The sequence below is a fragment of the Daphnia pulex genome, chromosome 4, assembly GCF_021134715.1.
Source record: "Daphnia pulex isolate KAP4 chromosome 4, ASM2113471v1".
Classification (NCBI taxonomy): Eukaryota; Metazoa; Arthropoda; class Branchiopoda; order Diplostraca; family Daphniidae; genus Daphnia; species Daphnia pulex.
The window spans coordinates 6,702,319-6,726,531 of record NC_060020.1 but is presented as its reverse complement, the minus strand read 5'-3'; the positions used below and the strand labels follow the sequence as shown (position 1 = coordinate 6,726,531).

Sequence of the window (24,213 nt, the reverse complement as noted above, 5' to 3'; positions counted from 1 at the left end):
CTAACGTTCTATTGAAATTAATAAGTTTAAGTCAAGGACTGTTTTAATTTTTCTATTTAAAAAAATTTTTAGGTATATTTTTTGTTAATAAGTCACGGTTGCTATGAGCCTTTGTTCTCCTTGCGTTTTGCTTCGTGTCGCTTAAGATATATATTATCTGCGTTAGAATGACGAAGCTGTCGAGTCATCACTGTTTGCTATAATTTATGTTACCATATCAACGCGCATGTTTCAAATTGTCGTGACACTTGCCTTTGAAACTTTTCTGTATATAACAGCAGACTTTTAAAGCTTCTGATTACTTATTTCTCATCAGTCATCACACTTGCTTGGTTGAGATTTATATTGTCATAAATATTATCATCATGTCTAATGCAAGAAAAGTTGCTGTGGTAAGTGAAAATCTTTATTTACTTTTGTTACTTATGTTTATTTGTAATTAATCACACTGATTTTTACCTGAAACTAGGTTACAGGTTCAAATAAAGGCATTGGGTTTGCAATTGTTAAAGAGCTTTGTGCTAAATTTGATGGTGATGTTTTTGTGACATCAAGAGATGAAGGAAGAGGAAAAGCTGCTGTAGAAGAATTAAAGAAACTTGGCTTCCAGCCAAACTTCCACCAACTTGATATTGATGATGAATCAAGTGTGCTGAGATTCAAAGACTATCTAAAATCGGAATATGGAGGCTTAGATGTTTTGGTTAACAATGCAGCAATTGCATTCAAGAATGATGCAACAGAACCATTCTCTGAACAAGCTACTCTAACTATGAGAACAAATTTCTTCAACACCCTTAGATTTTGCAACATAATCTTTCCTCTTCTTAAGCCACATGCCAGAGTAGTTAATGTTTCAAGTTCTGTTGGGCATTTGCGTAAAATTCCAGGAGATGATGATGTATCAGTTGCACTACGAAAAAAACTTAGCTCGTCTGATTTGACTGTTGAAGAACTTGTGAAAATGATTGAAGACTTTGTGAAGTATGTAGTATACTATCAAGTTAAATAGTTCTCTCCTTTTCATAATACATTTGTCTTTAGGGCTGCTCAAACAGGAAATCACCAGAAATTAGGTTGGCCGAATAGCGCTTACTCTACATCGAAAATCGGAATAAGTGCTCTAACGCGCATTCAACAAAAAGCTTTTGATCACGATTCTCGTGAAGATATTGTCGTGAATTCAGTTCATCCGGGCTACGTTGATACTGATATGACAAGCCATAAAGGGCCTCTGACAATTGAGCAAGGTAAAGCCGCAATAATGAGAAATTTTTCCGCCGCCCGAAGTTTTTAATCGTGTTCTTTGATTTATTTCCTATAGGTGCTGTTGCACCAAGTTGGTTGGCTCTGCTACCATCGAACATAAAAGAACCGAAAGGAGGTTATGTTTGGTATGAAAAACAGATTGTTGATTGGGTGAATGGACCTGTTCCAACGGTGGTTTAATAGTAATCTACCAAATAAAAGACAGCCATAGTTCATTGATCTATAAAGCACCACATTTATATTTTGTTTGAACAAAATTGTTTCCCCATTTTTCTATATCTTCATGATTCTATTAAAGAACAAAAAGCCGTGTTTAGATGTTACAATAAACTTAATTAAACAGAACACGAAAATATCAGTTTATATGTTTTACAAACAATCTTCTCTTCCAATCAATTTCAAGACTCCAGAGATAAACATGTTTTGCCTATGTTTCTCATATTTTTCTGTGAATTATGAAGATAAATAATTTACATGACAAATTATTGTCTAAGAGACCAGGAAACATTGAATTTTTTTTTTATTTATTAAGAAAAAACTGAAAAATGCAAGAGTTCTATCCTTTTGAGTTTTTCCCGCGGTTATCTTATAAGCAGACTGCAGACGAAAAGAGGAGGATTGTTTGTCGTCTGCGCTTGCTGGTTGACTTACTTGACTTCATCTCCATTGACTCCATAGACAAATAGACAGTTTGTATTCAATACTTCTGTCAAATACACTTGAAAATTATGGCTGGTAATTACTATTTTGTTATTGTTGGTCATCATGACAATCCCTTATTTGAAATGGAATTCAATCCTGCAAACAAAGAAGCCAAGGTGTGTTCTAATTCATTCAAAGCTGTTCAATGTTCTGTAGGTTTTAATCTGTTTTCATTTCTAGAAAGAAGATCACCGACATCTCAGCCAGTTTATTGCCCATGCCGCATTAGATTTAGTCGATGAACATATGTGGAATACCAACGCACTTTATTTAAAAATTGTTGACAAATTCAATGAATGGTTTGTTTCAGCATTTGTTTCTGCTAGCCGAATAAGATTTTTAATGCTTCATGATATCAAGAATGAAGATGGAATCAAAAACTACTTTATGGAGATGTATGAAACTTATATAAAGGTATACAATTCAATAAAAACCAATTTTTTCTTACTGATAATTCCCAATATTTTAAAATCTGTATTTCAGCATTCAATGAATCCATTTTATGAAATCAATACTCCAATAAGATCACCAGCATTTGAAAAAAAAGCATTGTTTTATGGGAGAAAGTTCTTGACTGGTTAATTATTTGCTTCTTTAAGTTCTTGTAAAATGCTAACCATTTCAGCAGTGAATCGGTGAAGAGGAAATCCAACCACATTATAATAATCTCCATTGATTGCCTCAATCAAACTTCCACCAAGACCTTGTATTCCATACGACCCTGCTTTACCCCTATGTGGAGATGAATTAAATTAATATTTTTATCAACAATATTGTACTAAGTTATCATTACAGTGGCTCTCCAGTTGCCACATAGCTACATATGATTAGGTCATTGAGTGCAGCCATTTTAACTTGGGTAACCTCTGATGTTAATCTCTCTTTGTATCCACCTTCCATTTTGTAATGAATGCTAAGTCCTGTTACAACACTATGAACATTTCCACTTAATCTAAGGAAATGTTCAACAAATGGAAACATCACTTTAAATATTTTTCCAAACCAAAATTTAGTTTAAATTTGAAAACCAACTTAAGGCTTACATACCATGTCACTCTCTTTAAGTTTAGTTCATGTAATGTATAACAAAATTATGCAATAATCTTTTAGGAACAGTGTTATGCAAGCCTTGAATTAGTTGTCAATATAGGTTTATACTATACATTTTCAGCATTTCCACAGCATTTTCAGTGTCTGTTGGTTTCCCCAAAATTTTATCCTCAAGAAAAACAACAGTGTCAGCTCCTATTACAAAATCTGGTGGATTACTTTGGGTTTTCATATCTTCTATTATTGCTAGAGCTTTTTGGGATGCTGTCCACTGTGTAAATTCTTTTGGATCATTGGTGTTTGGTCTATTTTTGTCCTCATCAAAAGGAGACTGTACAACGTCAAAAGGAAAACCCTGAGGCAATGTAAATTAAATGAATTAGTAATGAGATATGTTTTTTTTAACTTCTTAAATCTAACTTACAAGTCCACCCAATATTTCCTTCCTACGCTCTGATGCACTAGCTAATACCACCCTTCTGTTGGATAACAAGGTCTTGTAAGCACACAACATTTTAGTAAATTCCACAGCAAACTGTTCACAAATATTATATTACCTATATAGGTAATATAATATTTTGATTATTTCTTATCTAAATTTAATTCTATAAGCTCGGAACTGAGTGAAGCACTGATTCAAAACAGACACAAGCAAGCAGTCGAAATTTGTCTAATAATTTGTCTTCGGACAAATTAGATTATAATGCAAATTGCTTTTTTGTTTGTCAAAAAACTTTTTATTTGTTTACTTTTTTATAGTAATTTATAGTTTAGATTGTAGTTTTATCAGTTTTTTTTACGAGAAAAAGGAATGTAGTAGCTTGAAATCAGAATTAAAATTTTCGATGACCTTGATTCAAAAAATATACAATCGAAAATAAAAAATTCCGAGTTATAAATTGTCATCTTGGGCATTTTGAGTCTGGTTAGGGTGGAATCTTCCATATTCTTTAGTAATTAAGCACGTTAAATTAATCGTGTGGTGTTACGAGTTAATCGTTTTTGTCGCAGATGTGCATCGCTACAAAAGCCCACAGGACAGGAGCACAGCTGCTTACTGCTGTACTGTACTACCTGTTGTCTTGTCTGCAGCTGCAGAATTCAATAATAGTGATACTCAATTGATCGTGACTGATGACGTATTTGAGCAATCGGAAATAAAGTCGCATTGGCCGCAAAATATCGCATACGCCTTCAAACGACGCCCGCAGCTATTATTGTGGCGAAACCAGTTCCTAGTTCTTGGATTTTTCATTCTTTCCTACTCAACCTTCCGATGTGGTCATGCTTTCAAGGTTGCGGAGCACGTGCAAACTGCAAACTGAACTGTAGGCCGCTGTAGGCAGTCTGTCTGACAGTTTTCGAGGAGTGTTCATCGTTGGCTTTGTTTCTGCTTTGTGTGCTTCGCCTACAATTCGTCACGTTGTTATTCTAATCAAGGTAAGTCTTTTTAAACTTTTAACTTGTGCGTAAACTAAATTAAATTTGTTCGTGCTAAAAATACGTGATTCCCAAGTTATTAAGAAGGCGTTTTAAAAAGCACAAACAGGCGAAGGAAGTACGACTGGTTTGAAATGTTTGCATCATGCACCTATTATTTTTTTATTTCTCTTTATTCCGGTCAAAACTTGTTCAATGAAATTTAATGCCTTTAATTCATGTCGCCGTGTTGAAGAAAGCTATTTTTGTGTTAGTATTACGTTCAGTGTTGTTAATTTTGTGGGGGGGGGGGGATTTATACATCTTTTATTACTATTTAAATAACTAGGAGTTTCCTCATTTGAAAAGTTCTGGGAAATCAGGGATAATTCATTACCGTTTTTTAAATAACAGGAGAACTTTAGTAATGCTTGCATTATTCACTCAGTTTTCTTGGCTTATCAAATTTCACGAACCAAAAATAATTTTTTTTTATGATTAGTAAAATCTGATATCAGAGATTTTAAAAACAATGGAACTGTTTAGATCTCGTATGGCCGCAGGAAGAGACAGTTTTGTGGGCTAACGCGAATAAATTTAGGCACGTTTTCAGTTTGGCCAAAAATAAGTAAAACAAACAATGAAGCAAATTTACCAATAATTAAAATTTCTGAGACATCACGCTCTTGTATTTTAAGTTCGATGTTCTTTTACTAAATTTTTCGTAACCTCCCTTAAAGAATGTCTGCAGAACAGTCTGATGGTAGTGATATAGCCAGTACACCGCCGCTTGTTAGCCGAAAGGATAAGAAAAGCGCTCGCTGGTCTCTGGCAGCTGAACGAGCGCTTAGCATAAAAGACAATTCAATCGAAGAAGTAGACGAGACTACCAATGAAGTGACTCCAGAAGACGCGATTGCGCGTAGAACAGATCGGTCGACAACAATTTTACGACGACGGTCATCACAAAAACTTCTCGAAGACATCAATCAAAGTATTCCGTATAATATTTACACATTTTGAAAGGTTTAAAATGTTTGATTTTCTAGAGAAATTTGAGGAATGGGATCCGGAGCTAAGTATTCAACTTCTGAAGATCCCCAGTTTACCCAATTACTCTGGATTCAGGAAGTTGATTGAAAATGCGAAATCATCTTGGATGGAAGATTTCTTGGAACGCGATGGACTGGCTGTTTTGTTTGACAGACTGGAGAAATTGTCAACTGGCTTCAGTATAACCAACGCCTTATTTCAGTCGGAGGTCACTTATGCAATTCGTGCCGTCGTCAATTCAAAAATTGGTTTGGAGTATCTTCTTGCACATCGTCAATTTACTCGTCAGTTATTTAATGGTATGTGTTAAATTCACATGTGCAGGTTTTGGGGCTATAGTTAATGCTTCTTTTATTTATTTATATTATTTAAGCCATGGCAACAAAGAATACCTTGGTAAAAAAACTTGTTTTGGAACTCTTCAGTGCTGTTTGTGTCTACTCTACTATTGGCCATGAAGCTACCTTAGATGCTATCGACTATTTCAAGGTATTTAATAGATTCACGATCGTGTTAAAAAGCATAATTGTTTATTTGCGTTTCCATTAGATGTCAAGAACAGACGTTCATCGCTGTTCTATTCTGATATCAGAAATAAACGCCGCCGACACGATTGAATATAAAGCAGCCATTTTAGGATTCGCCAATTCTTTGATATTGGGAACAGATAAAATTTGGACCCGACACGCTATTCGCTCGGAAATGATCGGATTAGGACTATTGGAAGTGATTGAAAATATGAAAATGACAGACAATCCCGAGCTAGCCATTCAAATCCAAGTGTTTGAACTTCACCGCATGAAAGATGAAGACAGTTTAGATGCAACTGAAGACAAATCTTTGTTTGACCTCTTCTCACTTTATTTTATTAAAGTATGGTTATAATATTGAATGAAAAATTAGGTCATGTAATATACTTAATCAAATTTTTTTATTTAGATCAAGGATAAACCGCAGGCCTTATCTTTGCATGCAGTTCTTTCTAATCTGCTTCAACTGAATGTCACTGACCCACTCAAGTATCTGTCACGAATTAAGTTAGTTTTAAACAGCCAATAACGTATTTAATTTTTGTTCTTTTAAAGTTATCGTTTATGGAATTTACTTGAAAAGGCGACCAAAGATGCCGTTCAAGGAAATTTGTCCGAGTGGAGTAAATTCCAAATTTTCACTAAACTAGGCGTTCAAGCAGAAACGGTTTCCGTATGTACCCAAACGATACCAAACGACATATTGTCTGATAATGTCTTTATGATCGAAGACGAGATTGAAAATTCCAATATTGACGGAAGTTTGGGATCTGAAGTTATTCCTTGTGCAATTCCTGCTCATCCTGTACCTTTTATTCCACCCCCTCCTCCTCTTCCGCCTCCTCCGATGCTTATGCCCTTAAGTTCACCACCCCCGCCACCCCCGCCGCTGCCTCCTTGTCTCGTTGGCAGTTTTTCTAGTCAACCTCCGCCACCCCCACCACCCCCACCGTTACAAGCTATCTCTTGCATCAGTTTCGCTTCTGTCCCTCCTCCACCCCCACCACCACCCTTACCATTTTCTGCAGCAATAACAGCCCCTCATCCTGCGATTGGATGTGGCATACCTCCTCCACCACCCCCTCCTCCCCCTGGGGGCGCAGGTACAGATTCATTTGAAGTAAAATTCATGTTTGTTTTTTTAATTTATATTTTGCTTTTATGAGCAGGGATGATAATTGGAGGAAATTTGCCACCGCCTCCTCCACCTCTGTTCGATCTATTTTCTTCTGTTGTTGCGTCCACTACAGACTGTGCTACGAAACCCCTGAAAATTAATGCAAAAATGAAAACTCTTAATTGGACAAAAGTCACTCGAGTTGAAGGTTATTTGCTAAAACTAAAATTTATTTCACACTTTAAACCTTTTTTTAAATTTAACATCTACTTATTAGATGCTTCTATTTGGAAAGAAATCAATGCAACCATTCGGGAAAAACCTCCAGTCAGTTTGCGTCTTCAACAAATTGAAGAACTTTTCTGCATGAAACCAACCAATACTACTTCTATTACAAAAAAGGGAGGAGAAAGTTCCAATAAACAAATGACTCCTGCTCTATTAGACAGCAAACGCAGCCTAGCAGTCAATATATTTCTTAAGCAATTCAAATTCCCCATTGCCGAAATTGTAGATCGTATAAATCGATGCGATGGAAATTTCTTTACTATTGAACATCTTCATTGCCTGCAAAAAATTCTTCCAAATACAGACGAGGTACACCAACATTTTTAAGTTAAAGATTTAAAGATGCACTATTTTATCATTATTAATTTTTTAAAACTTCGGCGCATTGGTAGATTTCAACGTTAGAAAATTACAAAGGAGATAAGACAAAATTGGGTCCTGCTGAACAGTTTCTTCTGTGCCTCCTGGCCCTTCCTGGATATTCTATGAGAATCAAAGCAACTTCAATGGTACATTTTTTAAATCTCCAATTTAAAAAAATAATAACAGTAATTAATATGTCAAATGTGCAACAGAAAATCGACTTTTATCCGTCAATGTCAGAGTTGGAACCTCCGCTAAAACTTATTCTGAGCACTTGTCAAGAAATTCTTGTCAACAAATCTCTTCAAGATTTCATGGCCGTTGTTCTTCAGCTGGGAAACGTTCTTAACACCGTACGTCTAACGTTTAATGCATAACCTCGCATTGTCAATAAAAACATGTCATAATTCTGTAGAACAGTTACGCTGGTAATGCGGTCGGATTCAAACTAAGCGCTCTTCAGAAGCTGACAGATTTACGTGCCAACAAGCCTCGCATGACTCTCCTTCATTACATCGTTGATATTGCTTTGAATGAAAACCCATCTCTTCTAGATTTCACCGTCCAACTGGCTTCTTTAAAAGAAGCGAGCAGGCTGAGTCTCGAGACACTGGTAACAGAAGTTCGAGAATGGAAATCACAGATTGATGACCTCCAGAAGGAATTGTTAGTCGCAGATCCCGATCTTATCGATTTTATGAAAGGTCTGTTAATATTTTTACTGGAACGTGTCATTTCTTTACCTAATTTTTACATTTTTCTCAGGATTTCTAGTTGAAGCAAAGGAGAAAGTGTTGGCAATGCAGAATGTTTTGTTACAGATTGAAAATTCTACTTGTTCCGTTGCCATTCATTTCAGTGAAGATCCGGCTAAAATGAAACTGTCCGATTGTTTCAACTTGTTCGCTGAACTTATTAATAAGATTGAAGTGGCTCGCAAGGAGAACGAAATGCGCCAAAAGCAAGAAGAACGCGCGGCACGTCTCGCTGCTGAAAAAGCTATTCAAGCGGCTTCTCCGCAAAGTTCTACGAATGGATCGCCAGGTCGGAAGAATTTGTCTGGCAAAAAATCTTTTCCTGTCGACGACGAAGTTTGCATTGTCGATCGTCTTTTGAGTGAAATCCGTCGCGGAGAATTCCAACTTAAAAAGTCCACCCGTGGATAGTGCAATATCTCGCAAGCTAAGTTAAATTTCCATTTGGTAAAAATTTCATTTATCTGTTTATGTTTTCACATTTGAACCGTAGTTTGCAACTAATTTCATTTTTGCACTTGTTTTGCATTCTGTGCCTGAGCTACTAATATTGCAAACGCATCTGTGCGTTATTAATTAAAGTTGTTTTTTTCATGGAACAATTAATAATTTAATTCAACAACTCCAACGTTATACGAAGGAAACCTGATTTATGGCTTATTTAATAGCTTAGCTTATCGTCGTTAGTAACTTCGCATCGTAACGAATAAATTTTTTGGTAGCTTCTTGATTGTTTGAACGACGCAAGTACAAGGTTACAATCAATGTACTATAGTAGCGTTGTAATGTACAATCCACTTAATGGCCACTGAATGAGATGGAATATTGGAATGTTAAACTTTATTGAAGTGAGAAAAATTTAATTTGAACAAAGTGAGGCTGACTGGAAACAAAACTAAGATGAATAATTAAATTTTAGTACCGACTCGTTCTTCTAAAATCTGATTTTCCGTGCGTATCTGTTCGAGGTCACTTTGCAGTCGCCTAATTTTGGTAGCAATATTCTTACGTAATTCGGTTTCCGCCTGATTACGAAACAAACAGCATCATTATTTGACACTAATGCAAACAAACAAACAAAATTAGCGAAACATACTTGATCTTCTAAATCCTTTATCTCTCGTGACAAGTTGCCAGATTCTTTCACTAATTTTTGGATTTCAGAGCAATCAGTTTGCAATGAAATCAAATACTTGTATATACGCCGGGCAGTCTCATCCGATTTGGCCATCTAATAAAAAAAGAAAAAACGGTAACAACCAATTTTTATTAATAATATCAGTATCGATAGTAGTAGATAATAGTTACCCGAAAAATAATTTCATCCGTTACGGTAAACGTGCGCTCAACTTTTCCCTGTATTGAATTGATTTCACGCTGCACACTTTTTACATCTTCAAGCACCCGATGCATTTCTTCATTTTGTTTTTTGACGTTGGCTACGATACTCAGTATTCTTTGAGTATAAAATGTTCTAAAAAGAAAGAGATACGACTATCTCGTTACTCAAGTGGATTGCAAAAGTTTATTACCTTGTTAGTACTGAAGGTGGCATAGATTCGATATGCGTTTGAAGTTTTTGTATAGTGTCTTCTTTAGTACGAATTTCTTCTACGATGCTTCTTAAGGACATCACTGTATGTTCAAGTGCAGCTTTCAGCTTCTCGCCTGCACTCTGTTCAGAGAAAAAGGAGAAAATCAGAAACAAACAAATTAATGTAGAGATACTTAATTACATTTTCGTGACGAAGAAGCCAGATTTGGTATTCATCATCCAAAGGTTTCTTAATTTCTAACCACTGCTCTTCTAATACGGCCATTTTCCCCTGATTAGACTCTAATAGCGTTTTCATGCGCTCCAAATGAGCGGGAGCATCAGGAAGAAGGGCATATAGCTTTTCCTGTCTATCCAGCTCTTTTCGTTGAGTATTCTGTTCCGCCTCTTTGCATTCGATCATAGATTTCATTTTAGCAACTTCTTCTGTTATGTCAGCAAGTTCTGTGTGTTTCAAATTCAAATCTTGCTCTAGGTTCTCTATAATGATAGTTAATTGTTGGCACTGTTCTTCCACTGTCGGCCCTTCAGTTTTGGATTTCGATACTCCGCTCAAATGTGAAGGTTTGGGGGGTGGCAGTGGTTTTTTCTTTTTTTTATCTGCTTCCTAAAACAGTGTATAAAAGAGTGGGTTAGTCAGCACAATCATCTCAGGATACGTTGTTCTAAAAAAGTATATCTAACCGCGTACTGGAGTAACCGAATCAGAGAAAATCTCGAGTTAAGTGCAAGTACAGGTAATTCTTGTTCTTTTTTTATGATGTTGACCTTCCTCACAGAAAACTATAAAGAGGAAAAAAAAGTACTTTATAAGCTTAAAGAATAAAAGGATATAAAATAACTCTGATTTACCTTATATTTGTATTTGTCTGCTGCCAACTCTGAAAGATGCTTTTCTATCAATGAAGGAATCAACTGAGTATGAGGAATTGTTGAGAGCTGGGGTATTTTGCCACTTGAATTGAAAGCTGATTTTCAATTGCAACATTATCAGACTAAGGAATTATGTGGATTTTTGTAATATTGATTGCAATACCTTTTTTTGTTAGATCAATGGAGTGAAATGGAAGACTGTTATCACAGGAAAAATTGCAAAAGGAAGGCAGCCATGGTTGATGGAGTTGTCTGAGAATGTCATTTTGAATTTTTTTCATAGTATATTGAAAGGGATCTAATCAAAGTAATCAAACTTGAAATTTAAATCATTGAGCTTGTTTTTAATCTTAGAAATGATTTACCAGCAACTGAATCTGCAATAGGTTGTTCATTGACTTTAGGTAGTTTCTGAATGATAACTGTAAACACATTTCTAATTTCTGTCTGACTCCCGTGCAAAAATGTTTCGTATCCAAGGTCTCCTTTATAACCAGCTACATCCTACAATTTTAGGTATTTCACTTATCAGAAATTTAGACTTTAGATCCTTAGACGTTTAACAGCAGATACTTTACCTTACAGGCCTTAGCTATCTCCATGCAAAGTTTATAACGAGCAGGAAGGTTTGGAGGCATTCTGTGGTTGAGTTGCAGGTCAGATTGAATGGAAACTAGACACTTGACAACACCTTCAATCACCATTTCGGTAGTAAATTGAGCAAGGGATGTGACTTCATCTTCAATGTCACTTTAACAGAATTATTTAAAACAATTTTGTTTTACAACACCCTAATTCCTATTCAACCATTAGAATTTAGCGAAACTGTAGTTACCATCCAACTTTACGAAGATTCTCTATAATAATTCCATCCGTTTCTTCCATGTTGATAGAATAATGTTTTTAAAAACAATTACAATTATAGTTTCAACCGAAAGCACTAAACTCAGTAAACTGACAGCTTTCAATTTTTTACTTTGTTTACCTAAACAAAAGCATCTATGAGAAGAAAATGTAACTACTCCCTCTATTATTTTAACGTTTTAGCAATCGCAAGATGGCGTTGATTTGGAGCTTTTAGGAATTTTTCAAGTTTGTTAATAAATTAATCATTTAAAAAAGACGAAAATCCTATGCAAAAATCCCAATGAGTAAGAAAGTATATATGTCAAGATAATAGTTCATCTAGGTGGTGATGATAAGTCAAGGAGAAAAGAGAATGTGGTCGATTTTAGTGTGTACTCGTGTATTGTGAGCTCTCGCTACTGCAGAGACTTTAGTGAAAGTAAATAACAAATACAAAAGAAGTCTCTGTATGGCACCTGGAAACAGCCCGCGGCGTAATGTCAGGTATGTGCGGTTCAGCCCACTTGTGAGCGGAGCCGCAGAGGTTTAGTTCCTTCCTTTGGTTTAAACAGTCGAATGTGTTGGGTGAAGTTTGGACGAGCTCTTTTTACTTACTTTACGGTCGCCTTTACTAACTTTGCCATTGGATGCAAGTTGCATTCAGTTAAGTGTAGTTGTTGGCTTTTAGCACTAAAGTGACTCGTGAGGCAATTTTATCGTAAATACTCACCAGTTTTTAAAACAAGAAATCGCCCTTGGACTGACCTATACACGCAGCATCTACGCGTCCCGCTGACAGAATAGAAAATATGAATTCCAGCGATCAACCGGATCAAAGGTACTTGCCACATCCAAATTGTTCCTTTATTTATTCTACGTTTTATTTTACACTCTTTCACATATTATTTTCCGTCACTGAGTAAAAAAAAATTTATCAGCGATGACTTTTGTTCGACTGAAAACCCCATCAATTCATAGTTTAATTCTGCCAGTGCTAAAATGTCTACCTATTTATATTTTAGGGACGAAACTGAAGAAGAACCAGAGACTCCCGTTCCCGATGAAACATCAGAAGAATCTGTCGACTCAGGTGATAATAGCAGTGAAGATTCAAATGAATTCTCAAATGAAGTCGAGGAAAATCAGTCACGGCCACTGATAGAAGTCGAAACCAGGTCGAGCGGTGGCCTGGAGGCATCAGACAGCGGGGAACACGTTGAATGTGAAAGAGAAAACTACCCCGACATAGCGCTGGTTGAGGATATTGAAGATGAGCCGGAAGACCACAAAATGCTTGAAACTATTGAAACGGTGCAAGACGAAGCACAAGAAAGTCCTTCACACCAGCCGGAAAATGCTGAAATGGCTGTAGAACTATTAGGTGTCGAGTTATTGGAAGAGCCGGTGAAAGAAGGTGAAAATATTACTCTGGAGACCGAGGTAAAAGATGAAGACATTTTAGAAATGAACATTAAAGTTTGCGAGGCGATTGATAATAGCTTCGAAGCAGAAAATGAACCCATATTACTCACTGATCTTGGCAAAGAGAGCTATCCAGAATATGATGAACCAGTTGACAAAAATGAATCAGATGAACCTGAATATTTTCCAAATCTTTCAAAAAACCAACCAGAAGAATTACTAGATGTCACTGAAATGGAAGAACCAAGTGAGGATAGCGTGACGGAAGCTCACATTTTTTACACACATGTTGAATCCGTTGACTTAGAAATTGCCCTTAACATGGAGGAAAACACGGATGACCCAGGTTTGGCAGTTGAATCAGACATCGACTACACTGAAATTACGAATGAGCCGGTAACGGAAGTTTACAATCGTAATGCAGAAACGGTGATGGAAAATGAAGAAGTTCTAGAAATGAATATTAAAGTAGAGGAATCTACAACTAAACACGCTGACCCCGAAAAAGAAATCCTACTTACACTCGTTTATAACGATCAAGAAAAGGAGGGAAACCACGGAAGTGTCAACTCAAATGAATCAACCGAAGAAATAACTGATGTCCAAGATGTCCCCTCGATTGACGAGCTGGAAAAAAACGAAGAATCTTACGAGTTATTAAAAAATGCAACCGAATTCGACCCATTGAAAGAGACAGTTGTCGAATTTGACAATGTTGACGTGCTACGGGGGATAGAAAATCTAGAAGATGTAAAAGGAGAGGATATGATTACACATGAAGAACACGTGTCTGAAACCAATCAAGAAGAGACTGAAGCCAAGGAACCTGGAACAATTATTTCGGTCGCATTCATACCGACGACACTTGATGAACCTATTGAGTTTATAGACTCGGAAACTTTAGAAATGACCCAAAATAAGGTTGAACAACCTATTGAAAGTTCGGAAAAGCTGGGAGAAGAAATGTCGTTTCCTTTAAATGAAGAAAATGTAATTGCAGATGGAAAACCACTAACACAACTAGAAGAATTAAAGGTTGAACTGGTTCCGGTGGTCCCACCTCGCCCACTTCAGAGTCAGGGAGCGAGTTCGCCTCATTTAGTTGCTGGATCGGAAGACAACGCCGAACTTCGTAGAGCAGCGAGTGCGGACTCGATTAAATCCCCTGAGAAAGTGTCCGGAAGGCGGAAACCGGAATGGATGAGGAAGTCGCTTGTAAGAAAAGGTTCAGTTAGACGGTTGTTCAGCCGTATGAGATCGAAGCGTTTCAGTCATGATCGACTGGAGACTCCACCACCACAGCCCACAGCACCACAACGTCCTCTACGACAAATTATCGTTGATTTTTTGTTGTTATTATTCGAATCGTAAATGTCATGCATAATGGATTTTTCATGTCGGGAAAGGTTAAATTATACTTATTACGAGTAACAAATGAACGTTTGCAAGTTCTATTACTCGTGATAGCAAAACTGTGTGTCCAAATTTGCAATCTCACCCTTTTTTGTGGTAATTTTTCTCAGAATTCATTGGTGTAAAATGCAGCTATAGATAAAAGTAATAAACAACCGAATAATACTAATTAATTAGAAAGGGTGCGGGAAAAAAGGCAAAATCAATTGAATAGAATTTCCATTGGGCCTCTGCACTCATTTTTGCAAGCAGGTTTTTCTTTTACTGTTAAAAGCTAGGAAATATTTAAAGAAAAATAAATAAATAATAATAGCCTCGGAATAAGACCTATTTTCTCGACATTTAAAAAGAGACTACGGGAATTGGAAATGCCAATGTTTCTTTTCAGGAAACGAAATTGTTTACCGTAAATATCGCAAAACGTTCAACGGAGTAAGTGAATCCTACATTGAGGATTAACTAATAACGAGACTAAATCCTTTGAAGTAAAAATGGACAAAAATGTTAAGAGAATTGGAGCTTAAAATCCCATAAATTCATAATGCCACTATTTTTATTTTCAATTTCTGTATCTACTGCCCAAATGCCCAGCAACCAGCTATGGGAGGATCAATCTTGCCGCTTCATTCGTCCAGTTTGTCTATAAAATCCAACTACTCGCATTACTTTGACTTCGAAATAGAAGTAACAGGAATTGGTTTTCAACAGGCACAGATGATTCCTTCAAGCAGACTACAGCGTTAGCAATATACACAGAAAAATATGTAAATAGAATAGAATATTCCAAAACTAGCATACACAATCATTAGTGGTCGATAAAGAAGTAAACGGGATACGTTCGTCAAATATCGACTCGCCAAAATAATGTTCTTTCGTGTGTTCACTGGCGAAATAAATACGGATAATACCATAAAATAATTTTTCGGCTATATAATTTTATACGATATGTTAGAATTAAAAAAAAAAATCTTGCTTGAAGCAGTGGAGTTAGCTGACAAAATAAGAAACGTCCGAGTTGTAAGTAGTATAAGTATAATAGAAATAGAATAAAATAAAAGAAGTAAACCGATAGTGAATTTTAAAAAGCTTTGAAAAAACGTGCCGTTATACAAATCGTCAGAAAGTGAAACGTAACGGAAAACAAAAAAAAAATTCAAGTATAAATCCCATCAACAGAGGGCACTTCCGTTTCGTTCAAAATAAAAAATCTTGGAAAGCCCATTAAATAGTTTTCAGCATTATCTTGTCCCGAATTTTTACATTTGCTTTTTTTTTGTTCTAACTATTTTTAGCCTTTTGATCACAAATAAGTAATAATGAGTTTTGTTTTGAATTCTGAAAATATGAAAAGTAATAACTAAAAAAATGGATTGGTCTCTTTGAAACAGCTGATCTGAAACCAACTTGTTCAAAATCCTTATCCAACTCCAAAAGGACCAAATCGTGCCTCTCCATTTACTTGAAAAATGAACTAGTCTCGTGCTTATTTAACTTGTACCTGAAATCTCAGGAAGGACTGTCGACAGAAACCGGATGTCTATGGGAAGCAAAGATACCTGCACAGTGCACACCGATGAAATCTCCAATCTCTGGCTGGAGGAGTGGTAACAGCCGTTAGTTCTGACATTTTAGAAAACCCATTCTATGGTTATTTTTATCAGCAGGTGGGCTATGGTTATTCAAGAGGCCGAGTGTAGAAAATGTTTTCCTACAATCAAGTGCCACACCTTACAGCATGCGCCGACCGAGTCCACCGTAAAGGTATCCTCCGAAACGGTTTTGTCTAAGGCTGTCTAAAGATCCGATTGGCTCTCGAAAAATAATAATAAAAGAAACAAAAAAGAAAACAACTTTCACATCCACAAACGTTTTGTTATGCACGGCGGTACTTGAAGACGATAACCATATATTAAGTTTTAGATCATGCACATTGACGGAACATCGTCCTGAATACGAATAATTTAGTTAACACCAAACATGACCATCATGTTGTGGCAGCTCACTTTTTGTGCAAAAAGAATGAAAACTAGAAGAAATAAAAATGTATTCATAGTTAAGACTGAAAGAGGAAAAAAGAAAAGCCCTTCGGGTTGCCTAATAAGGAAGGGACAGAGGAGAAGTTCAGTCCTCTCGAGAAGTACGCCTTTGTGTGGGTTGCAACAAACGCTCAGTGCGGGGGGACTAGTGAAAGTAACTGGTTGAGATATGTTGAGAGAAGGGCTCTGTATGGAGGTGGCCTGTGAAACGGCCCGCGGCACAACACGCACTCCCCTCCTACGGTTTCCCGAGTTCTTATATGGAAGGGAACCCAGCAGTAGAGAAAGACAGAGAGGCTGTGTGTATACTGTGAGTTGGGCTGAGTTCATCCCGCATTCGTTTAACAGTCACGCGTGTTAGCTCAAGTTGGAGTGAGCAGCTGTTGTAGGTAGAACAACGTCTTGGCTGACTGAACGCGCCATTGAATGAGAGTTTTGTACGATTCCCAGTGCTGTTGGGTGTGATTGCGGCAATAGATTGTTTCAAACTCTTCTGGTAGTCAAAGAAGATTCCTCGCGTGTTAAACCAACTCTGGAGGGAAGTTACAGACAACCAGTTTTCTTTAAGAACAACGGCGCCCTTGGATTGACCTATACATAGGCAGTACATACGCGTTCCACCGACAAGAAAGAAAAAAGATGAATTCCAGTGACCAACCAGACCAAAGGTACTTGACAACAGGATGTTGATTATATAGAAATTGTTACTTTATACGCCACCCTTCCTCTGTTTATTTTTACCGATTCGCACTTATGCGTCATAAAGTTTGCTATTTTATGAGCGCCATCGGTGGCTATTGTGATCGGCCCAACTAAAAGGATGACGCCACCATCAGAAGCCAGTCACGACTTTCGCATAGCCCAATATTTAAATATCACTGTTATATTGCAGGAGCGGAAACGAGGAACTATGGAGAACAGTTTTCAATCAAATATTCGGGGAACTTCAAAATAATCATCCGGCTGACGAATGGGCTCTGCGACTTGTCGATGAATTGACATCGCCCACCAAAGGAGTGGAGGCACCGCCCAACCCAGAAACCCAACCAGAGGAAATCGTCGAACGAGAACTAATAGACTTGGAAGCCGCAATAACGCTCGAACAAACCCAAACAGAAACAGATTTTACATGTGAAAGTAAAGAGGTCATTCAAACCGAATCGGTTTGCCCGCATCAAGACAGCGGTGCTGAAGATAGTTTTAATGGTCAAGCCGACAGTGCCGCAACCGTCACGTTGTTATCAGCGTCAAATCTTATGCAGGCGAATAATGCAGAACGGTGTCTCGATATCAGTCTGCAAGAGAAAGCAACCGAACCGTTAGATATGCAACGGGACCAACCGGTTGAACATGATAGTAGTATGCTATTAGGACACGAGGACAATCAAGTTGATACGACCAACATCCAAGAAGACCAAGTTCAGGCAGTAGACAAAGTGCAGCTGCACTTGGAACCTCCAGGCGAAGCTGCCAAACAAGGGAACCAAGGAGAATCAAATGGTTGTTCAGACGAGGCCGCCGAAAAGCTACAAGAACTCGAGACCGGGTCGAGCGGTGGCCTGGAGGCACGAGACCGTGCTGTACATATTGAGCCTGAAAGAGAAAACGAGCCCAGCGCAGAGCTCATTCATAACATTCAAGATGAAGAGGAGAAAGAAAGCCGAGAAGTTCCCAACTCTAACGAACCAATCCAGCAAGAGACGGTTCAAGAAATTCCTCTAGATCAGCAGCAAGAAATCGACGAGGCGTTGGCTGTTTTCGATGGCATTGAAACTGAGACACCAAACGAACAAGTGACAGAAGCGCATGTTGTTGACACTCAAGCCGAACCCAAAGTAGAGGATACAAATGAAGTCTCGGAAAAAGAAAATGAACCAATTGCACTTAGTGAAATTGATCAAGAGAATCAACAAATAGTCGACTCAAATGAATCAGAGAAACAAGAGCCTGTTCAAAATCAAGAAATTCCTCCAGTTCAACCCGAAAAAGCTACCGAGACAGAAACAGAAGCTGTTAATGTACAAACTGAAACCAAAGACGAAGCAGAGGAAGAAACTATCAAAGAGAAGATTGAAGAAGTATCAGAAAAAATTGTATCAGCGATTGTTTTGAATGGTTTTGAAAGCGACGAACCAGTGACAGACGCTCAAGTTGTTCATGTACAGACCGAAGAAAAAGACGGACTCTTAGAAAACAACGTAGAAGTGGATGAGACTATAAATAAACAAGAAGGGTCAGCATACGAAACCACTCAAGAGAAAGAGGCAGATGTTTCGCATAAACCAGATGAACCTATAGAGACCCACTTTGACTCGGAATCGCCACAAGCCATCCATGTTAATGGTGAGCAACCAATTGAAACGACGGCAGACTTGGTAAATGACGTATCGTTAGTTTTTAACGAAGAAAAGCTCATCAGCGACGAAAATCCACCGAGACAATTAGAAGAAATGGAGATCGTACCAGTTCAGGTACTTCCGCCTCGCCCACCCCAGCGTCTGGGAGCGAGTTCCCCTCAATTAGCTGCAGGTTCAAATGACAACAGTCAAATTAACGGATCAAGTGCAGAGAGCAAGAAATCGCCTGGAAAGTCTCAAGACAATGAGGGTAGCAGGAAACCCGAGTGGATGCGAAGACCACTTGTGAGAAAAGGTTCAGTCGGTCGCTTGTTCGGTCGAATGAAAGTAACGATGCAATCAAAACGCTTCCATCACGATCGACTTCCAGTGGTTCCACCACCACAGCCAGAACCGCCCAAACGCCCTCCGCGTAGAAAGACCCTGGCTAATTTGGATCTGAGCCGAGAACCCGAGGTGACCAGTCGAGATGAAACTGTGTTCCAATCACCCCCACCCACAACGCCCAAATCGGCACCTGCTAACGACTTTGAAAACAGATCCGCTACACTCCGATCAACTACTTCCGATCGCAAAAAGAAAAATTCCATTGGTCGTTTTATCGGCCGCGTCTTATCTACTAAACATCTTAATGCGACAGAAGAAACGCAAGTCGCAGCGGAAGAGTCCCCATTACTTCAACAAGAGCCTCCTACAAGTCCCGTTGCTCAAAATCCAAACCCGGAGCCTTTGCCAACGACGCCAGTTCCATCGGAAAAATCTAAAAAAGGGCCAGTGACAGCTGTGAATGAAGCCGTGGCTGATGTGGGAATATTCATTCGTCGCATATTACGTCCCAAAACACCGACGGCGGATGAATCAAAGGAAAAGCCCTCACCACAAAGACCACCGCCACCCAGCCGTCACCAAACGCCCACACCGAATGAGAAATCTTCAATTACAATTGGAAAAGTTGGTCTACAATTTGATTGTCAGGTAATAAGATTTCATTAACTGCATACAGCAACGTAAACTAATTCATTCCATTTTAGACATCGATCAAGTTTCTTGATGAATGGTATCACGTAATGAATGGGAAATCGGCGAGAGGGATCGCAAAATGTGAAGTTATAGTTCATCAGGACGGTAACGGTATTTCTCACGGAGAAGTTATTGTTCGTCTCTACGAACAACAGTCTCAACATTGCACATCAAATGTAACTAGAAGCAATAGAAACAAATTTAAACAAATTTTGAACTTACCCCTTTTTTCCTAGGTGTATGATACAACAGACGACTGGGATGCCGATGGAATAACAAAGGTGCTAACCGATGTGAGAGACGTTGTATGTAGCAAATTCTATCCAGAATCCGGATGAGGACGACACTCATCATGAAAAGATTGTGTTAAGCCTGAGCGGAAATGTCTGCCAATGCAAATCTACTCGTTAAAAAAAAAAAAATTGGATGATTACAATTTGCATCATCTAATAAAACCACTCGCTGCTCTCTTGGGAAGGAAATAAGTAAAAACAAAAATAATGAAATCAGATTAACCTCACTAGCCACTTGGAAATTTGTTCGCTGGTATTCATTAATACATTTTTCACGTTGCTTTTACAACAACAAATAGCTGTTGCCTGTTTTTTTATCGTAACAACCAGCGTTGTTCAAGTGTAAAACTGTATTCCACAAAATTAAGGGAAAAAGGGAGATAGCAATTGGGGGGGAAAAGAATTATTCACTTGAGCCGAAACACGGGGAAAACGTGAAAGCGTTATCAAGTCCGACACGTTCAAACGCAGCGGGAAATATTCAGCTCACGGAGACACACATACATGTTCACACAGTCACATACACAGCTCCGTGGTAATCATCACGGAGGAAAATCATCGGCACAAAATGGCAGTTCAACTGAACAAAACTTAAAATCTAGGTGAAAATAGGGGTGGCTACAAATACCTTATTCCGGGTGGAGGAGGCGATCCTGCGACATCAATACGCATGGGGCTTATCGGCAACGAAGTATAAAACACACGCATGAAGGAAACATTAACATACCCAAATGATTTTGCAAGTTTTCTTGCAATATTTAAAGGAGTATGTTAGGAGGGGAGAAAAGAGGAAAAAATCGAAGGATCTCTTGCACTCATGTATATAGCCTTCTACTCAACCAACAAACTAAAATAGTCGCCAAAAGTCGATTGACCTAAGGCCTTTAATGCCCGTTACCTTCTTGGGCTTTTGTGTTTTTAAAATAATTTTAGTGATGGTGAATTATGAGTAGGAAATGAGCTGGGAAAAGGTAAACAATGGATGGCAAACGCGTATCAGCTCTCTAGGATAAAAACGATGGAAAAATACTGACTGATTTGCGCATATCTGAATATTAAGAGCTTTAAGTTTAAAAAAAAAAAAAACAACAAAAAAAAAACCACAGGAGAGAAGGAGTATGAGAGTGATCATAATACAACACGTTAATGAAATTCTCGTAACCCTACCCCAAACAAACTCCATGTGGTTTATCAATATTATAGTAGGTGCAATTTCTATAGTAATAGGTGAATCTAGGTTTCTAAAATGAAAAATCAAATAGATTGGAAATGCCCTCGGCGTCGTCCATTGAGAACATATAAGCCGATTCGTCAATAGGCGGTTCCAAGCAAAGAAACGGCTCATTAGCGGTGGGGATTGTAACTGAGGAAATGTCGAGTCCAGATTCACAACCCGACTGCTGGTTTTGGTCCATTGTTTCCAGTAACAAACCTTGATCTTCGTCATCACTGAACTGGGGCATAAATTGACCGCTTCTATTAGATCGATGTGACCGGGCTCTCATCGCTCCGTTTGTAACCGGGCTAGGAAATCCACTGGATTCTTTTGAAGATGGAGATGAGGATGAAGACGAGGAGGATTCATCTTCGGGACAGAGAAGAACTTCAATTTCACTTTTTTCGCTCTTCATGTGGATTTGGTATCCTTCAGAAGGATGAGGTACCTGAAAAGAAAAACAAAATATGGGTCAAAATTTAAATATAAAGAGAAATTAAATAATTTTATATAATACTTGTAATTTGGTTTCAGGAGGTGCTCTGACTGCCATCACAGTATTGTCTCTGTATTCTGCAATAGATTTTAGATCACCGTACGTGACATAAGCGTATCTTTTTTCTTCACTTAAACTCCGAAGTTGGCTCTCTATAAGTAAAATAAAACTATTAAACAATCTGTGAAATGCATACAATTTTACTACTTTACCAGTGGAAGAAATCAACTCATCAAGTTGATTTTCCTTGGCTTCTAAGTCAGCCAAATCTTGGTTTAGACCTCGCTGAGACTCGGCCGAATCTGCGGGAGAGTCTGAGCCTTTCCACTGGATGTTGTTCTTGGAAATTTTCTTCAGGAGTCCAATGCCCTCCAAAACATTTGTGATGTCATAAATACGTCTCTTTTGAACAGCAAGTGTCACAGATGCCAGGTTCAAATCTAGGATTCCATTTTCAGCACTTTGGAGAAGACCCAAGAAACGCTTGGTCAATAAGCCCAATGAAGAATCAAATCTGCTTCTATCTACAGCACTACTTCGATCTTGAAATATATTTAAAAACAAAAAAACACTTGATAAGTAAAGATGTAAAGGAATGTAATTTCTCTAAACTCCATACTTCTCTGAGGTGAAGGACTGAATGACAATGTAGGCACAGTAACAGCAGCTGATTTAGTCCTGGCACGCTTTGCTTTTGGAGTTTTGAACCCATCAGAAGTGGTACTGGTAGGCAGGGGTGATTGTGTATCAGGGGCTAGCTCCATGTCCAGACGTCTGCGAACCTATCAAAGAAAATGTTGACATGTTTCAAATCTGCTCAGAGATAAAACTCATTAGAGGAAGTAGTTGAGTTGACATACATCTTTCTTTTGCAAATGATGCTGCCGTTCTGCTGCAGCCCCTTGAGGTAGAGTGGGAGTGGTAGTATTGTTTTCCAATGTGCCAATTTTTGGAGCACACATTTTAGATGAATTAGGTGCAGATTGTGGTGTAGACAGGGCTCGCTTGTCTTCCACCTTGATCTTCTTTGGCAGGCTACCCAGACCTGTTTAGCAAATGTCAAGTATGAAAAATTTCTGAATCAACAAGAATGAAGGTTACACTTAATGATTTACCTCCAGATAAGAACTGTGTTGATGCAAGTCCACCAGGACTATGTCCATATTCAATAGTTTCAAGTGATGGTCTACCATTCTTGATCTGTGACTTGTGAGGTGTTTTCCTTGGCATTTTAACATCCATTCATTACAGCTTCTTTATAGATTAAACAGTTGAAGTGTGTTAATAACTAAGCACAGATTTATCAACAACACCAGTAACTGATTTAATATACATTTCAAAAATTTCTTTAATCGTAATGTGCTCTTGGGTAATGGCCGCAAACTTAACTCACACAGCCACCCGGCTGAACGAGCCACGAGCACGAGGATGGCCCAGCCACCTCATCGATTCCATAATTTCACGATAGTTGTTAACGTGCACAGTTAAAACGTAACTTACTTAAATTCTGTCAAGAGTTCAGCACAAGTCTCATATCCAGATCGTTGATAGAACAATGGTTAAGACAACGCTTACAGTCGTAAAGCGAAGCCCCCCCACAAGTCGATTTTTTTTGCCAAAACGGAATTTCTCTGGCCTGACAAACTGTAGGCAGTTTTGGTTGGGACGGGTTTTTAAGTCGGTATTTAAATACTTCGGTTATGAAACAATGGACGACAAAGCTTCGAATGAAATTCACTTATTCTTTACTTGAAAAAAAAAATTAATAAACCCAGGAGGGGTAGCTCGAAGAAAAGGGATCGAGGAGTGGAAAATTCTTTCTCCCCCCTCCAACAAACCCCGCCATCTACTCGCCCGAAGGCAGATTTGAAAATGTTTGCCTGTGTCACCTTTTGGCGGGAAAGGTTTTGTAGGGAATATTCATCGATTGAAGACAAATTCTTAGCAAGTCCAATATAACTTTTTTCAAATGAATAATCTGACATGAAAAAAATTACTTTTTATGGTTCATATCACGCATTTCAGTATCTTAACTATCAACACTGAATGGCGCGAAACTGAATTCTCCCGCCTTTGTGACGTCACTGTAACCGGTGGAATACATTCTTCGGAATTTCGTTTGAATCAAGAATTTATGAGC

The 24,213-nt window shown here is 38.1% G+C and overlaps 8 protein-coding genes across 10 annotated transcripts; 5 read left to right on the top strand and 3 right to left on the bottom strand.

Moving 5' to 3' along the window:
- Positions 1–129: 129 nt before the first annotated feature.
- Positions 130–1,614, top strand: LOC124193155 (carbonyl reductase [NADPH] 1-like). The gene is made up of 4 exons (XM_046586834.1): positions 130–392; positions 470–984; positions 1,045–1,250; positions 1,325–1,614. Exons 1-4 carry the CDS (start codon positions 366–368, stop codon positions 1,447–1,449), a joined length of 873 nt encoding a protein of 290 aa, XP_046442790.1. The 5' UTR covers positions 130–365; the 3' UTR covers positions 1,450–1,614.
- Positions 1,615–1,889: 275 nt separating this feature from the next.
- On the top strand, positions 1,890–2,742 carry LOC124193157 (trafficking protein particle complex subunit 2-like). The gene is made up of 3 exons (XM_046586837.1): positions 1,890–2,087; positions 2,152–2,385; positions 2,455–2,742. Exons 1-3 carry the CDS (start codon positions 1,998–2,000, stop codon positions 2,551–2,553), a joined length of 423 nt encoding a protein of 140 aa, XP_046442793.1. The 5' UTR covers positions 1,890–1,997; the 3' UTR covers positions 2,554–2,742.
- LOC124193156 (dTTP/UTP pyrophosphatase-like) lies at positions 2,426–3,688 on the bottom strand. Its single transcript, XM_046586836.1, has 4 exons — positions 3,446–3,688; positions 3,135–3,376; positions 2,765–2,923; positions 2,426–2,703 (listed from the first exon to the last, which is right to left on the bottom strand). Exons 1-4 carry the CDS (start codon positions 3,533–3,535, stop codon positions 2,550–2,552), a joined length of 645 nt encoding a protein of 214 aa, XP_046442792.1. The 5' UTR covers positions 3,536–3,688; the 3' UTR covers positions 2,426–2,549.
- Positions 3,689–3,937: 249 nt separating this feature from the next.
- On the top strand, positions 3,938–9,127 carry LOC124193149 (inverted formin-2-like). 2 transcript variants are annotated; one of them, XM_046586827.1, is made up of 13 exons: positions 3,938–4,461; positions 5,181–5,434; positions 5,490–5,792; positions 5,867–5,982; positions 6,043–6,366; positions 6,433–6,512; positions 6,579–7,126; positions 7,193–7,348; positions 7,418–7,737; positions 7,821–7,937; positions 8,004–8,144; positions 8,207–8,495; positions 8,557–9,127. In XM_046586827.1, exons 2-13 carry the CDS (start codon positions 5,182–5,184, stop codon positions 8,955–8,957), a joined length of 3,048 nt encoding a protein of 1,015 aa, XP_046442783.1. In that variant the 5' UTR covers positions 3,938–4,461; position 5,181; the 3' UTR covers positions 8,958–9,127. The 2 variants fall into 2 exon arrangements, with proteins under 2 accessions (XP_046442783.1, XP_046442784.1); XM_046586828.1 differs by lacking the exon at positions 8,557–9,127 and having other exon boundaries at positions 8,212–8,353.
- A 242-nt stretch (positions 9,128–9,369) lies between these two features.
- LOC124193152 (coiled-coil domain-containing protein 22 homolog) lies at positions 9,370–11,985 on the bottom strand. Its single transcript, XM_046586831.1, has 11 exons — positions 11,810–11,985; positions 11,553–11,724; positions 11,340–11,478; positions 11,138–11,272; positions 10,954–11,069; positions 10,786–10,884; positions 10,283–10,708; positions 10,079–10,221; positions 9,855–10,020; positions 9,643–9,777; positions 9,370–9,571 (listed from the first exon to the last, which is right to left on the bottom strand). The coding sequence occupies exons 1-11, from the start codon at positions 11,857–11,859 to the stop codon at positions 9,455–9,457; spliced, it is 1,698 nt and encodes a 565-aa protein (XP_046442787.1). The 5' UTR covers positions 11,860–11,985; the 3' UTR covers positions 9,370–9,454.
- Positions 11,986–12,324: 339 nt separating this feature from the next.
- LOC124193151 (protein MLP1-like) lies at positions 12,325–14,824 on the top strand. The gene is made up of 2 exons (XM_046586830.1): positions 12,325–12,658; positions 12,843–14,824. The coding sequence occupies exons 1-2, from the start codon at positions 12,630–12,632 to the stop codon at positions 14,611–14,613; spliced, it is 1,800 nt and encodes a 599-aa protein (XP_046442786.1). The 5' UTR covers positions 12,325–12,629; the 3' UTR covers positions 14,614–14,824.
- Positions 14,825–16,756: 1,932 nt separating this feature from the next.
- On the top strand, positions 16,757–20,657 carry LOC124193150 (probable inactive protein kinase DDB_G0270444). Its single transcript, XM_046586829.1, has 4 exons — positions 16,757–17,359; positions 17,584–20,023; positions 20,080–20,244; positions 20,305–20,657. Exons 1-4 carry the CDS (start codon positions 17,331–17,333, stop codon positions 20,404–20,406), a joined length of 2,736 nt encoding a protein of 911 aa, XP_046442785.1. The 5' UTR covers positions 16,757–17,330; the 3' UTR covers positions 20,407–20,657.
- Positions 20,658–20,696: 39 nt separating this feature from the next.
- On the bottom strand, positions 20,697–23,924 carry LOC124193154 (transcription factor E2F1-like). 2 transcript variants are annotated; one of them, XM_046586832.1, is made up of 7 exons: positions 23,574–23,924; positions 23,189–23,327; positions 22,934–23,118; positions 22,693–22,855; positions 22,286–22,615; positions 22,095–22,225; positions 20,697–22,025 (listed from the first exon to the last, which is right to left on the bottom strand). In XM_046586832.1, exons 2-7 carry the CDS (start codon positions 23,313–23,315, stop codon positions 21,603–21,605), a joined length of 1,359 nt encoding a protein of 452 aa, XP_046442788.1. In that variant the 5' UTR covers positions 23,316–23,327; positions 23,574–23,924; the 3' UTR covers positions 20,697–21,602. The 2 variants fall into 2 exon arrangements, with proteins under 2 accessions (XP_046442788.1, XP_046442789.1); XM_046586833.1 differs by lacking the exon at positions 23,574–23,924 and adding an exon at positions 23,407–23,540.
- Positions 23,925–24,213: the final 289 nt, after the last annotated feature.